This window comes from Megalobrama amblycephala, linkage group LG14 (genome assembly GCF_018812025.1).
Source record: "Megalobrama amblycephala isolate DHTTF-2021 linkage group LG14, ASM1881202v1, whole genome shotgun sequence".
Lineage (NCBI taxonomy): Eukaryota > Metazoa > Chordata > Actinopteri > Cypriniformes > Xenocyprididae > Megalobrama > Megalobrama amblycephala.
The window spans coordinates 11,929,448-11,942,332 of NC_063057.1; the positions used below are offsets into that span (position 1 = coordinate 11,929,448).

Consider the following 12,885-nt stretch of genomic DNA (forward strand, 5'->3'; position numbering starts at 1 on the left):
AAAGGAGGAACCAAAGCAATTAATAGACAACTAGGAAGCAAGCTAGAGGATGAGAAGTTTTAGACCAGTTTGAGTTTGAGACCATCGGAATGAGGACATTTTGGCTGGTCCATACCTTCTGAGACCCATTTAAAGGCATGTTTGAGGGTCAAGACTTGGTTTTAGGGATAAGGTTATAATTAGGTTAAGGGTAGGTTTAGGGTAAGGGTTTGGGTTAGGCAATTAGTTGTGATGGGTAGGGTTAGGCTAAGGAGCTGGAGACTGCATTGTGTCAATGAATGTCCTTACAAAGATAGCTGTACAAGAATGTGTGTTTGTGTTTATGTGTGTGTAAGTGCATTGGTTTAAGGGTGTGGGATGATTAAGTGCTGGTGGAACAGGAGTGGTTTTTTAGTTGTTTAAAAGATGTGATGGTCTCAGCAGTTTGAGTAAAGGTTAGAAGCTCACTTCACTTCTCACTTCAATCTTCAGGTGGAAGATTTTGGAGAGCGACTTTGTGCCTCAAACATAAGGAATTGTCGCTTGTGTAGTTATAAAACATTCAACATTGAACAAGAGTCCATTAACTACACATAAATGTGTCGAAATTGATTCGTTATAATGGTATTTTGGGTGGTACATTGCAATCTGGTTGGATAGAGAAGAGCTGAACTGAAATTGGCTTGAAAATTGGCTGCTGACTATTCAAGTAGACAAAATGACCAAATTGCACATCCCTAGTGGAAGTGTGGGATAGCTAAACATGCTAAATGAGATCCAAGTGACCTCTTTGAGCCGCCATGACAGCCGATGATGATTAAACCCCTTTTTCCAACCCCTGATTTCCACCTTCACCTTCCTGCCAAGCCTCACAGACCCACCTGACACCAGCTAAACAGGGAGGAACTCACTATCCATTAATAAAGCCAGGGGTGGGGAAATTGTTCAATCACATGGATGTCATTCGGATGACAGAGGCTTGGTGATTAACGTGCCACCATTATACACATCATTCCTGATGAGGGCTCGATTGAGGAACTCGCTAAAGAGGGTTCGTGTTGCTGTGAAGGGTTGGAGAGGCATGTGACAATGGGAGGAAGAGTGGTTATAAATTGTGATGAATGTACAATGCATACTTGGTCTCTGGTGGTTACTTTTAATCAAACCTAGTTACTCTATGTGTCTACTGGTGTGGAGCTAATCGGCCATTTTCAATTCCTTCTCTACATGAGATTGTGGGGTTGACCGTGGAGCGGTGCAAGTGTTGAGAGTGTCAAACAGATGAGATAATGCTCAATATTATGAAAATGAGATATGAAAAAAGCTGTCCAGCAGCCAATCGCAGCAAGTCAAAGCAATCAAGATCTGTCAGAAATTCAAAAATTAAGTTCTTAAGCCTCTTTCCAACTGTAATTGTGCATACATGATTATTTTGTCATGTATGCATGACAAATAAAAGCAATCTGTCATAAAAGCAATCATTGATTATAAACACTCGTAAGATATTATATAGAAAACTTTGTATCTGTGGGTGAAATCCAGTCATTTCAATAGGAATCCATGCGATTGGGAATTTCAAGTGAGGGCGAAAGATTTTCCCATGCAGATTTCGAAACAGGTTCAAGATGGTCACGCAGGTTGACCAACAGAAAGCTGTTTGGTTTGAATGACTTCTGTGTGAGCTGTGCTTCATCCAAACTACTGAGACAGTGGACCTTTTTTGTCTCTGAAATTTCATGAACGCGATTGGGTGTTAACACCCTTAAAGCGACAACTTACGCAGGTATTGCCTGATTCATGAATGAATCGTTCTTTTGAGTTGGATATTTCCAATGAATCATCTGAAACAGTTCACAAAAACAATCTGAATGATTCAACCGTGAATCACGGTTTAGTGATTGACTCACTAAACAATTAACCTTTCTCTTTATTACATGTGTGATTTGTTATGAGTTTGGTATAAAACATATAAACTTGTTGAACCAAACTCATAATGAACAAGCTACTACTGAGAACAATATCTCATAATGTATGTCATACAAGAACTGCTGAATCTTTTTTTTTTTTTTTTTCATTACACCAGCATTGTCTCCCGCACCAATAAACACATACCATACGGAGCAGGAGAATTGACAAGACAGAAAGAGAGAGTGTGGAGAAAGAGGGTGTAAATTGCTTTAGGTGTTCAGAAAGAGTTTTATTTTGGGCAGAAATCCAGGACAGAACAATCTATAGGTTACAAAGCAAGACTTAAACTGAGAAGGAAAGTGCACTGTCCAAAAATGCAGTCGAAAAGGCACTGTAAGGTAGTTAGCGTTTAATGCAGTTCGAACAGCACTGTTCTGAGGGGCACATCAGTGCAGTGAAGCAGGATGTGCCTTTTCACTAGACTTCCTCTGGGCACAGCAGAAAGACAATCTATCACTTCCGGGTCAAAGCCCAACAAAGACATCGGAAAGATGAGTTACAGCCACGGGCCACTTCAAATCTTAAGAGACTTTCCTTTTCATTTCAATTCACCTCGCTCGCTGTCACCCTATTCCTTGTGTTTTTGCACCTCATTCACCTCTTTGACACTCTGTCATTATCCACAGCATGTTTTCCCTGACATTTACAAATGCTACAAAATCATATCGACATTCGAGAGTTGGATAAAATGAAATAACTTCTTCAAATTCGCTAAAATGTTACATTCTGTAATTGCTGTTTTCAGTCGATATGTGTTTACAAATACTGTAATGGTTTTCCAGCCAGAAGTCATTCAGTACAATTGCTATAAAACATGGAAAATGTTGTAATATTTTTCAAACTTCTACTAAACATACAATGTTTGATTGTCCTTTTGCTAGCTAGCTAGATATCAGCCTATTTGCATTGTTTGAAAATATCGTCATTCGGTATAACCAAAGTGTCATTCGGTAAAACCGAAATTTTGGTTAAACTGAATGACCTTTTTGGGACAAATTTTGTCCATCTTGTAAAAAATTACAAAAGCAGAGTAAATTGATTATTAAAAACCACAATCTCATTGCTAAAATTAATTATATTCATCAATGACCCACATATAACAAAGTAAAGATTGTATTTTTTATTTTCATTTTCCTTTTTGCTTTTTTGCTATTTCACTTCTCTAGATAGTAAATACATTAATACTGAAATATTAAAATAAAAAAGGTATTGTTATTAGTGCTGTAAAATCGATTAATCACAATTAATGCATCTAAAATAAATGTTTGTAAATATATAATGTGTGTTTGCGTGTGTGTACACATACATATATACAAACTTTTATGTTTGATGCGATTAATTACGATTAATCGATAATGAAATGATAAATTTCATATTTATTTCCCCATTTACTTATAAAAAATAAATGTGAATTATCTGGGAGCGGGATTAGATGAAGTGGGAGTGTCCTTACCCATGACTGACACATCGTACTCTATTAGAAGTGTGGCTTCCTGGCCACACTGTTTGAGGATGCTCATGGCCTCAGCGTGAGACGCTCCATGCAGACGAATTCCGTCAATGCTGAGCAGCCTGTCACCAGGTTTGATGGTACCTTCCCTGAGAGAGAAAACCAAATACAATAAAGACTGAAATGGCCTTTCTGAATTGCAGAAGAAATGTGTTGTATACAAAAGAGGCACCCAGAGACACAATAGCACTTGTATTGTGTGTCCTCCGCTTGTTTGCTCGTAACAATAAGCCTTTAAAATGCCGGAAAGGTTATAGGCTTTGCAATTCCTCGCATTCCATCTGTTATCATGGCAGGCAGGTCACGTCTGTGTTCAACACACCAGAGACCTTTCTGAAAACACAGTAATTCCTAAGCTAAGACCAAGTACTGCTCGGAATCTCAAAAGATATAAAAATAAACTCACGTACCATGGGAAGTACTTGAGAACATGGAGAAAATGCGACTGTCTCTATTGGTGCATCTGTTACTTTGTGTTCTTGGACCATCTGATGCATTATGCACACAAAACTGGCAAGTTCAGGCTGATACATCTGGAGCCAATCTGATTGGCTGACTTCTATGCTTTTTAATAAGTGTGCCTGGAAACAAAGATGTGTTTACAAGATACAGCCGCTACAATGATCGCATCTGAATTAATAACTTGATTTGCTAAAGTTTTCCAAGTCAGTGGTATCAAATCTTTAGTCAGTTTTATTTAAGATAACTTAATGTCAAGTAAATTAGATCCCCATGAGCAGAATGTTAATACTTACACTACCATTCAGTTAAGAGTCAGCGAAATTTAGTAAGAAATTAACACTTCTACTCAGCAAGGTTGCATTAAATTGATCAAAAGTGACAGTAAAGACATTACAAAAGATTTCCACAAAAAAAAAAAAATGTGAGCACCAAATCAGCATATTCAAATGATTTCTAAAGGATAAAATGACACTGCAGCTTTGCCATCACAGTAATTAATTACATTTTAAAGGTTCTCTAAGTGATCCTGGGTGGATGTAACTTCCTGTTGACGTTCAAAGTGTTGTCAAACAAAACAGAGGCTAGCTAGACCCTCCCTCCTCCTCCTCCTCCCCCTCCCCTCCATGCTTCCTGAAACAGTCATGAACTCGCATTTAAAATCATTCTTGTCGGTTATTGGCTGGAGCATGTTTATTATGTTTTGTGGTCCAGGCTGCACCAGTTTGTTTTTATTGCCATTTTCGGAGGTTGTGGCGACTACAGAGACCGCGTTTTTTTGCAGTTTGTTCAGGGGATAGGCAGCTAGCGGATAGTGAGGAGATGTTTGCTGTATGTGACAAAAAATGTTTTGGCCTAAAAACGTGTGACATCGCTTAGAGCACCTTTAAAATATAAAAACAGTTTTTTTTTTAAAACAATATTACTGTTTTATTGTACTTTTAATCAAATAAATGCAGCCTTGGTCACAATAAGAGACTTTTTTCCAAAACATTAAAAATCGTACACTTTTGAATGGTAGTGTAACTATGAAATTGTCTGTTCTTAATAGTTTTGAACACATGATACTCTATTTTTCTTCAGTGTTTTCCATTCAAATGATAGTAGTGACTGTGATTAATTGAGTTTTGATACAGAGGTACAATTAATTTGAGATGAATAAAAATAACATGTAAGCACAAAGATAAACTGTGATTAGCTGATGTGTACAATTTCTTTATGTTTAAGTCTAGCTAGGAGAGACTATTGAGCTTTCTGAGAGGACAGTTTCAAAGCACATTTTAACCCAGAATAACAGGGAGCACCACAAGTGACACGTTTTAGTTAGAGGCCTGATTTATGACTCGTACGAAATGAAATTTGCTGTTTTTATTTTCCAAGGGGGCCGTTCTCTGCGACTGCAAGATGTCAGAGGCCACTCAATACCAAATTGCAGAGGAACAGAACACAATATTTACCCAGAAAAACAGGAGCCATGCCACTGAACAAAAGAAATGGGAATACTCTGTCAGTAAGAAATGAAATTACCAGTGCGCAAAATGAATATTGATAAAGGTTGAAGGGAAAGAGAGAGACGGGCTGGCATGTAATGACGGTAATAACAGAGCAGTTCAAACGCCAGAGCGAATGAAATATCACGCCAGTCCATTTACAATTCTCAGGCGAGCGCTGAAGTTGCGGGGCAATCTATTCCGTTTCCGAAAGGAACTCCGACTGGGAAATGCTATTTTCATCAAGCAATTTCTTGCTATTTCACATCAATGACTACAGTCCAGCCAAAAAAAAAAAAAAAAAAAAAAAATCACTACATGCGCATTTATCGGTAACCAACAGCATTGGTTGTTGGTTATCAAGTTATAGATTTGAAATTTAAGATCAGTTCCAAAACCTAGTGAATAGCCTACAGATAAATCACAGCTGCATTTTGAAAGCTGTAAGATTTTTGAAGGGACACATTTTAAAGCTTAATCGGTTGTGTCATTAGGGAAAGAAATCCCATAATGCGAGGAGATATTAAGATTATTAATATATCTACTTATTTATAGTTAAGTCTTAAAACATCTTAAACCAGACTAATCTGATCAGAATGGTCTATTCTATTTGCTCATTTTAGAAGACTTTTCAGTTGGTCAAGCTGGGCCGCCTAAGTAAACCAGACTGGAGACCAGTTTACTCTCGATAAAACCATCTAAGACCAGCAAACCAGCTATACCGCTGGTTTAAGTAGGTTTTAAAAGGACAGTGCCATTAAAATTTGATCACTTAACTTAAATATGTGTTTGCTACAGTATGTATGTTTATGCTTATTAGAGTATCCTGGCATTAGCTAAGCAAAATGCTAATACCAAACTCTACTCAAGTCAAGTCTGTGCGCCAACTATAAATATGATACACAAATAGTGTCATGTTATGTGGAGTGTTTCTAATCAGCACTTTTAAGTTTGTTTCAGTTAGGATGCTGCCTAGGTTTTTGGAAAAAGCTTTATTTATAGGTATGTTTCCATCCAAAGTTGCGAATTTAACTTCTTCGCACAATTGGAATACTGCATAAAACATTTGCGAATAAAACAGCGTTCCCATCCAATGTATTCAAAAGAACAAAATCATCACTTCCTGGGACACTGGTGCAATTGGGGAAGCCACTGAGGCTCTTTTGTCTTGCATCATAAATTACTTGCGCCTCAGAGTGCGTAGACGAAACGCAATAAACGCTGTCATGTCATCTTGTGTTCGAATAGGATTGCTGGTGTTTTGGAACGCAGTCATGTGAGACACTTCTGGGAGGGAAATAAACCAAATCATTCTGATGACAGACTTTGGCTCAGGCATTTCAGAATGATCATCAACATTTAAGATGCTGTGCAATGAAATCGGTCTTCTGGCGAGTCTAGTTATCCAATCACAAGCCAATCTCTGTTTAGGCAAAATCACATGAATTTGTTGTTGGATTTATTCAGTAAATGTGTTTCCATCATAGTTTATGTGCATGTCTTCTCGTCGGATAAAAAAAAAAAATGTATCCGCCTCAATTGAGCGCATACATTTTTGATTCACGTTTTTAGAATTTATTAGCATCGTGGTGTTTCCATCCAGCATTATTTATATGATATCCCAAAATGCGCATAAAAATAGGTGGATGGAAACATAGCTAATGTCAATGCTGATTAATCCAGGTCAGCTCAGGACCAACTCACCTGTCAGCCGGACCTCCGGGTCTGATGGTTGTTATGGTAACTGGGCGAGATTTGTTCCGGTCTTCATGGGCACCTCCTACACCAAGGAAATACAACTTGTTAAACTTAAACACAGCTCTAGATACTGGCATAGTGCTGCACACCAAAGGCCATTTGCTCACCTCACTGAAATTCCATATATTTTTCCTACAAAAGGACCAGATTATACATTTTTTTAAAGCCGCTGCTCGCTATAAAATTGCATACCATTGAATTCACAAATGGAGTCTTGAAGATGAAAAGGAAGTCCTCAATATGCCTCTTTGAGACAGATTTGAGAGAAGGAGCAAAGCTAACCAAGACCTTGACAGGAAATCTTTTTTTTCTGTCTCTCTTCAAAAGACTTCATACTCTAGTCTAGTTGGATCTGAAAAATGGTTAATGAAGTCTAAAATGCTGCTTGGTAAATATTTGGAAATTGAGCATTAGAAGCATGACTGAAAGCTGCTTTGTCTCCTTTCACCGGGCCCTAGGGCAGCGAAACAAATCTTCAGAGAAAAATAGTCTCTTTTTGTTTGATGTAGATGTGAATGAAAGTGCGCTGATGAGTTGGACTCCGAGACATTTGAACTCAGATGTGAGGAAGTCTACAGAGGTACTCACCTCTGATGACGAAACCGAAAGTATTGCCTTCTTTGTGCAACGTCACCTCCACGTTTTTGAACACGACCCCTGAGCCCTGTACAGCTAAGGAAGAAAATGAAAGTAAGGAGTGAGGTAACTCAGTGTAAGACTGCTGTTACAAAACTCATTTTAACGAATCAATGGTAGATTGATAGTGGTAGATCACTCAAACCAAGTAATCATTCGCAATTTTGTATTTTCAGATTAAGAATACTTATTACTCAGATTAGTCTTAAAGGCCCCGTTCTTCGTGATCCCATGTTTCAAACTTTAGTTAGTGTGTAATGTTGTTGTTAGAGTATAAATAAAATCTGTAAAATTTTAAAGCTCAAAGTTCAATGCCAAGCGAGATATTTTATTTAACAGAAGTCGCCTACATCGAACGGCCAGTTTGGACTACATCCCTCTACTTCCTCCTTTAATGACGTCACTAAAACAGTTTTTTGACTAACCTCCGCCCACAGGAATACACAAGAGTTGCGTTTGTAGAGTGTGTTTGTCGCCATGTCGTCGAAACGCTGTTATTTTCATCCCGCAGTCCAATCACCGGGTCTGATTCCGGCTCAAATTGATAGGGTAAAATTAAAGACATGTTTACAATAACACTGAGCGCATGCATCTCCACGTTATGGTAAGAGGCGTGACCTTTCCGGGCAAGATTCGCTAAGCTGCTGTCGAATCACAACACAGGAACCGCTGGCACAATCAGAACTCGTTACGTATTTCTGAAGGAGGGACTTCATAGAACAAGGAAGTCATCAGCCCGTTTTTATGACAGTGGAAACAGCGGTATACAGATAAGTAAATTATGTGAAAAATACTGTGTTTTTTTACACGCAAAACATGAACACATGTTATATTGCACACTATAAACACAATCAAAGCTTCAAAAAACCACGAAAAACGGGACCTTTAAAGGGTTAGTTCACCCAAAAATGAAAATTATCTCATGATTTACTCACCCTCAAACCATTCTAGGTGTATATGACTTTCTTCTTTCAGACAAACACAATTAGAGTTATATTAAAAAATATCCTGACGCCTGACAAGCTTTATAATGGTAGTGAATGGCGCTCATGATTTTGAAATCCAAAAAAGAGCATCCATCCATCATAAAAGTAATCCATAAGGCTCCAGAGGGTTAATAAAGGTCTTCTGAAGCAAAGCGATGGGTTTTTGGAAGAAAAATATCCATATTTAAAACTTTATAAACTAAAATAACTAGCTTCTGGCAGAAGCTTCCCTTAAGAAGGCCTTTATTAACCCCTGGAGCCGTATGGATTACTTTTGTGTTGGATGGATGCACTTTGTTGGGCTTAAAAATCATGAGCGCCATTCAATACCATTATAAAGCTTTGAAGAGCAAGGATATTTGTAAATATATCTCCGATCATGTTCATCTGAAAGAAGATAGACATATACAACAAGGATGACTTGAGGGTGAGTAAATCATGGGATAATTTTTTAGGAGAACTATCCCTTTAATGCTATATATTCTATTCTATTCTATTGAAGTATTCCAGCTGTGCTATTTTAAGTAATAACGTTGATTTTATATCACTCACAGACAGGCGGCAGCTCGTACTCGACCTCCAGGACGACTCTCTCCCCAACATTCTTCAACAGACTGATGATCTCGTCGTGACGAAACTTTGTCAAGTTTATTCCGTTTACAGATTTTATGTAGTCCCCTACGTTCAACTGGTCACTCCTGCAAAGAAACAGACCGATGTACATTTGCTGAAGAAAATGTGAGAGGAGGAAATTGCATAACCGAAAGAAGGAAGAAAGAACATAAAATAGGCAGTAAATAGACAGGAGAAGAGAAAAGGGTGAACAAAGAAAGAGAAGAAATAAAGAGAGGCAGAAAATAAGGCAGAGAAGGAGTCAGGTCGAGCGCTGAGGCGCTTTGATAGCTGATCTGAGCACATGAAGGGAACACTTTGTTCTAAGGAAGCATCTAGTGAGATCAAGACAGGCTGCTCCAGTCTCCATCTCGATCTTTCACTGACACACATACACGCAGTAAAAGCTCTCATATTTTACAAGGCGGCCTGATTGTCAACAGATTTAGGAAGAGCGAGTGTGATGTTAGGCAGTTTATTTCAGCTCGAGTAAAATTATCAAGGCAAGTGTCTCTGTGGTAATAAGATACAAGTCTTGATGTGCAGTGAAACATTTAAAGACGAACAATTGATTTGCAGAAGAAACGTATCTGTGACTGTGTAGGAGAGGGTTTAAAACCTGTGTGCATTTTACTATGCGGCATGTGCAGTGTTTGTTCTGGGATCTGAATATGGATCTATTCTTTGAGAATTGTGTGTGTGTTTATAGGGAGGTCTGACACGCTAGCGAACAGTAGGCCGTCTGCCATCCCTGAGAGCCAGTAGGGAAATGGGAGAAGAGTTCTGGCTTATGCAGTATTGATTAAAAGATTCTGTCTACCTTATTCATACAGACACACACACACACACATGCACACACAGTGTTTACAGATAAAACAATGTGCGCACACACACACACTTAGAAAATGCTCCAGCACAACAGACTATGAACACATTGATCTCTCAGGGCCCATCTATTGACGCTGTCTTAGCAAAAATCATTAGCATAAACACCAAAAGAAAACAAAAATCTGACAACACAAACCCTTGAAGGTGAATTTTCGCACCAACTAGCATCAACAAACCTGAATTGAAAGTCGTTTCTTACATTTTCCAAAGGATATGTGATTGCTAGCTATACAAAACTAGCCACAACGATGCTAATGTGGGTGATAACTAGGGCATTGCTACAGTATACAGATGCTAGCGTATTCTAGTTGTTTTTAACCCAGTGATATGTGGTTGCTAGGGTGTTCTGGGTGGTTGTGTATATTTTGAATATCTTCCTTATCTGACCCATATAGTTGGATCAGGTGTGTTTGATTAGGAAGAGTCCAAAAATGTGTACTGTTGATGTGCCTCCAGGAACAGGGTTGGGAAACACTGCCTTAGAGAAGTCCACACAAAATGTATGATATTTTGGTCCCTAGATATGGCTTGAGTCTCTCTTTCACATGTAAGTCTAAGGAATAATTAAATAAAAAAAAATATTGAATTAAACATTTAAAAAATAATTTAAAAATAAATAAAACAATTAAAATAATGAATATATAAATTAATAAAAAATTATAAAAATAAATATTATAATAATAAATATAAAATATATAAATATATATATATTTTGTTTATATTTATTAATTTAATATTTATTTTTATAATATTTTTGATTCATTTATATATTCATTATTTAAATTTTATATATATATATATATATACACACACACACACACATCTATGTATACATATATATACACACATAAATCTATTAATATAGATGAATACAATATTACTTTAATTATTAATTATTTATGATATATAATAAAATATATATCATAATATAAATGTATAAAATAAATTTATAATATATACAATCATAAACAACCAACCAACCAACCAAACAAACAAACAAACAAACAAGTATGTATGTATGTATATATGACATTTTGGTCTCTAAATATGGCAAGAGTCCCTTTTTCAATGAAATTCTGAGTAATTATTTTTTTCCTGAAAATTTTATGCGCAATTGCGAGTTTTTAGGTGTCATTCATGTTCAAAACGAGTTACAGCCCAAATAGTCCTAAGTTATGGGTTTGTTCAAGTCCTAACCTTATCAACAATAATAGTCTTAGCAAGCACTAATTACCATTTCCAAAGATGTTTCCCAACTTCCGAGTCCGCAGTGTTTCGCAAAATGAACCTACGAATGTTTTGCTAATACTGACCTGGCAGCGATGCCGCCCTGGCGCAGGTTGGAGACGCGGGGCTTGCCGTCTTTGTCGATACCACCGGATACTGTCAGGCCGAGGGTGGTGCCTTCCTTCTTGATCAGCTCCACGGTGCTCGTGCCCTTAAACTCATCTGTGGAGCAAAAGGAGGGATGTGAAGGAGGGTCATTGGGGGAGGTGGGAGAGGAAGAGCAGAGACAGGAGATGAGAGGGTTACAGGAGCAAAGGAGGCCAGCTGCTGCCATACCCCTCTCTCCTCTAAATGACTGTGATCAGGCGTCCCGGCCTGGCCCTCTCTCTCTCACTCTCTCTTTATCGCTCTCTCTCTCTCTCTCTCTCTCTCTCTCTCTGTTGTTCTACATCAGCTGGTAATTAGTTATACACTCCAGAGTGCTCAGTGTGTGTGTGTGTGCTTAGCTATAGTTGGAGGACACAACTGTCCCCAGAGGTGAGCTAAAACTGTCAAAAACTCGCTTTGATGTCATCTGGGGACATCCTCGCTTGGTAAAATTATATTTATATTATAAATTAAATATTTGGATAGTAAATATAAACAAAAATAATAATATAAAATAAATATATATATAAATAATAATCACAATTAATTTAAATTAATTCATAAAATAAAAAAAAAATAAAAAATATATATATATAAATGAATGAATGAATGAATAAAATTTGATTATACTTTTTTTGTATGCATGTATGTATATATATATATATATATATATATATATATATATGGTTTAAGTTTCATTCATTAAAAATGTAAATCTATGGGATTTTTACCCCATTTTCAATCCAATTTTTGTCTTCTGTCTCCCATTTTGTCTTATATTTGCCATCTCTCTCGCCGGCTTGCACAGATAGTGCTGGTCAGCCAGACGCGTCGCTCCCCTATCGACTGACTGTCATTCAATCTCTCAGTAGGATTGTCAAAGTCACATTAAGAATACTGCATATCTGTGCAAGCAGGGCGCTCTCTCCCTCCCTGTCTCACGCCCTACCATCACTACTCCATCAGCTGTCTAAACTGGAGAAGAAATCAAAATAAAGCATTTGTAATCACTCTCTCCTTACTGGAGGAAGGAAAAGACGGATTTATATGCGTTCCTTCCCTTTCCTTTCCTCTCTCACTATGTCTTCCCGTGGCGGGTACCGCAGGATAGAGAGTGAGGGGAGACGAAGCTCCAAACCCCCCTGAGGCTACTGACAGAACGGAGTTGCTGAACATTTCACTGCAGGAGGACGCAATAACGGAACACTGGGTACAAAAAGAGCCT

General features: G+C 37.7%; 1 protein-coding gene across 10 annotated transcripts in view; it reads right to left on the reverse strand.

The window, feature by feature from the left end:
* Positions 1 to 12,885, reverse strand: part of grip1 (glutamate receptor interacting protein 1) — a 307,700-nt gene that overhangs the window by 73,797 nt on the left and 221,018 nt on the right. For all 10 annotated transcript variants that reach the window (XM_048155158.1, XM_048155152.1, XM_048155156.1 and 7 more), the window contains exons 3-7: positions 11,600 to 11,735; positions 9,339 to 9,484; positions 7,753 to 7,836; positions 7,111 to 7,186; positions 3,401 to 3,546 (exon numbers count right to left, since the gene is read on the reverse strand). In XM_048155158.1, the coding sequence (XP_048011115.1) occupies positions 3,401 to 3,546; positions 7,111 to 7,186; positions 7,753 to 7,836; positions 9,339 to 9,484; positions 11,600 to 11,735 (588 nt within the window). The remainder of the gene's footprint in view (positions 1 to 3,400; positions 3,547 to 7,110; positions 7,187 to 7,752; positions 7,837 to 9,338; positions 9,485 to 11,599; positions 11,736 to 12,885) is intronic.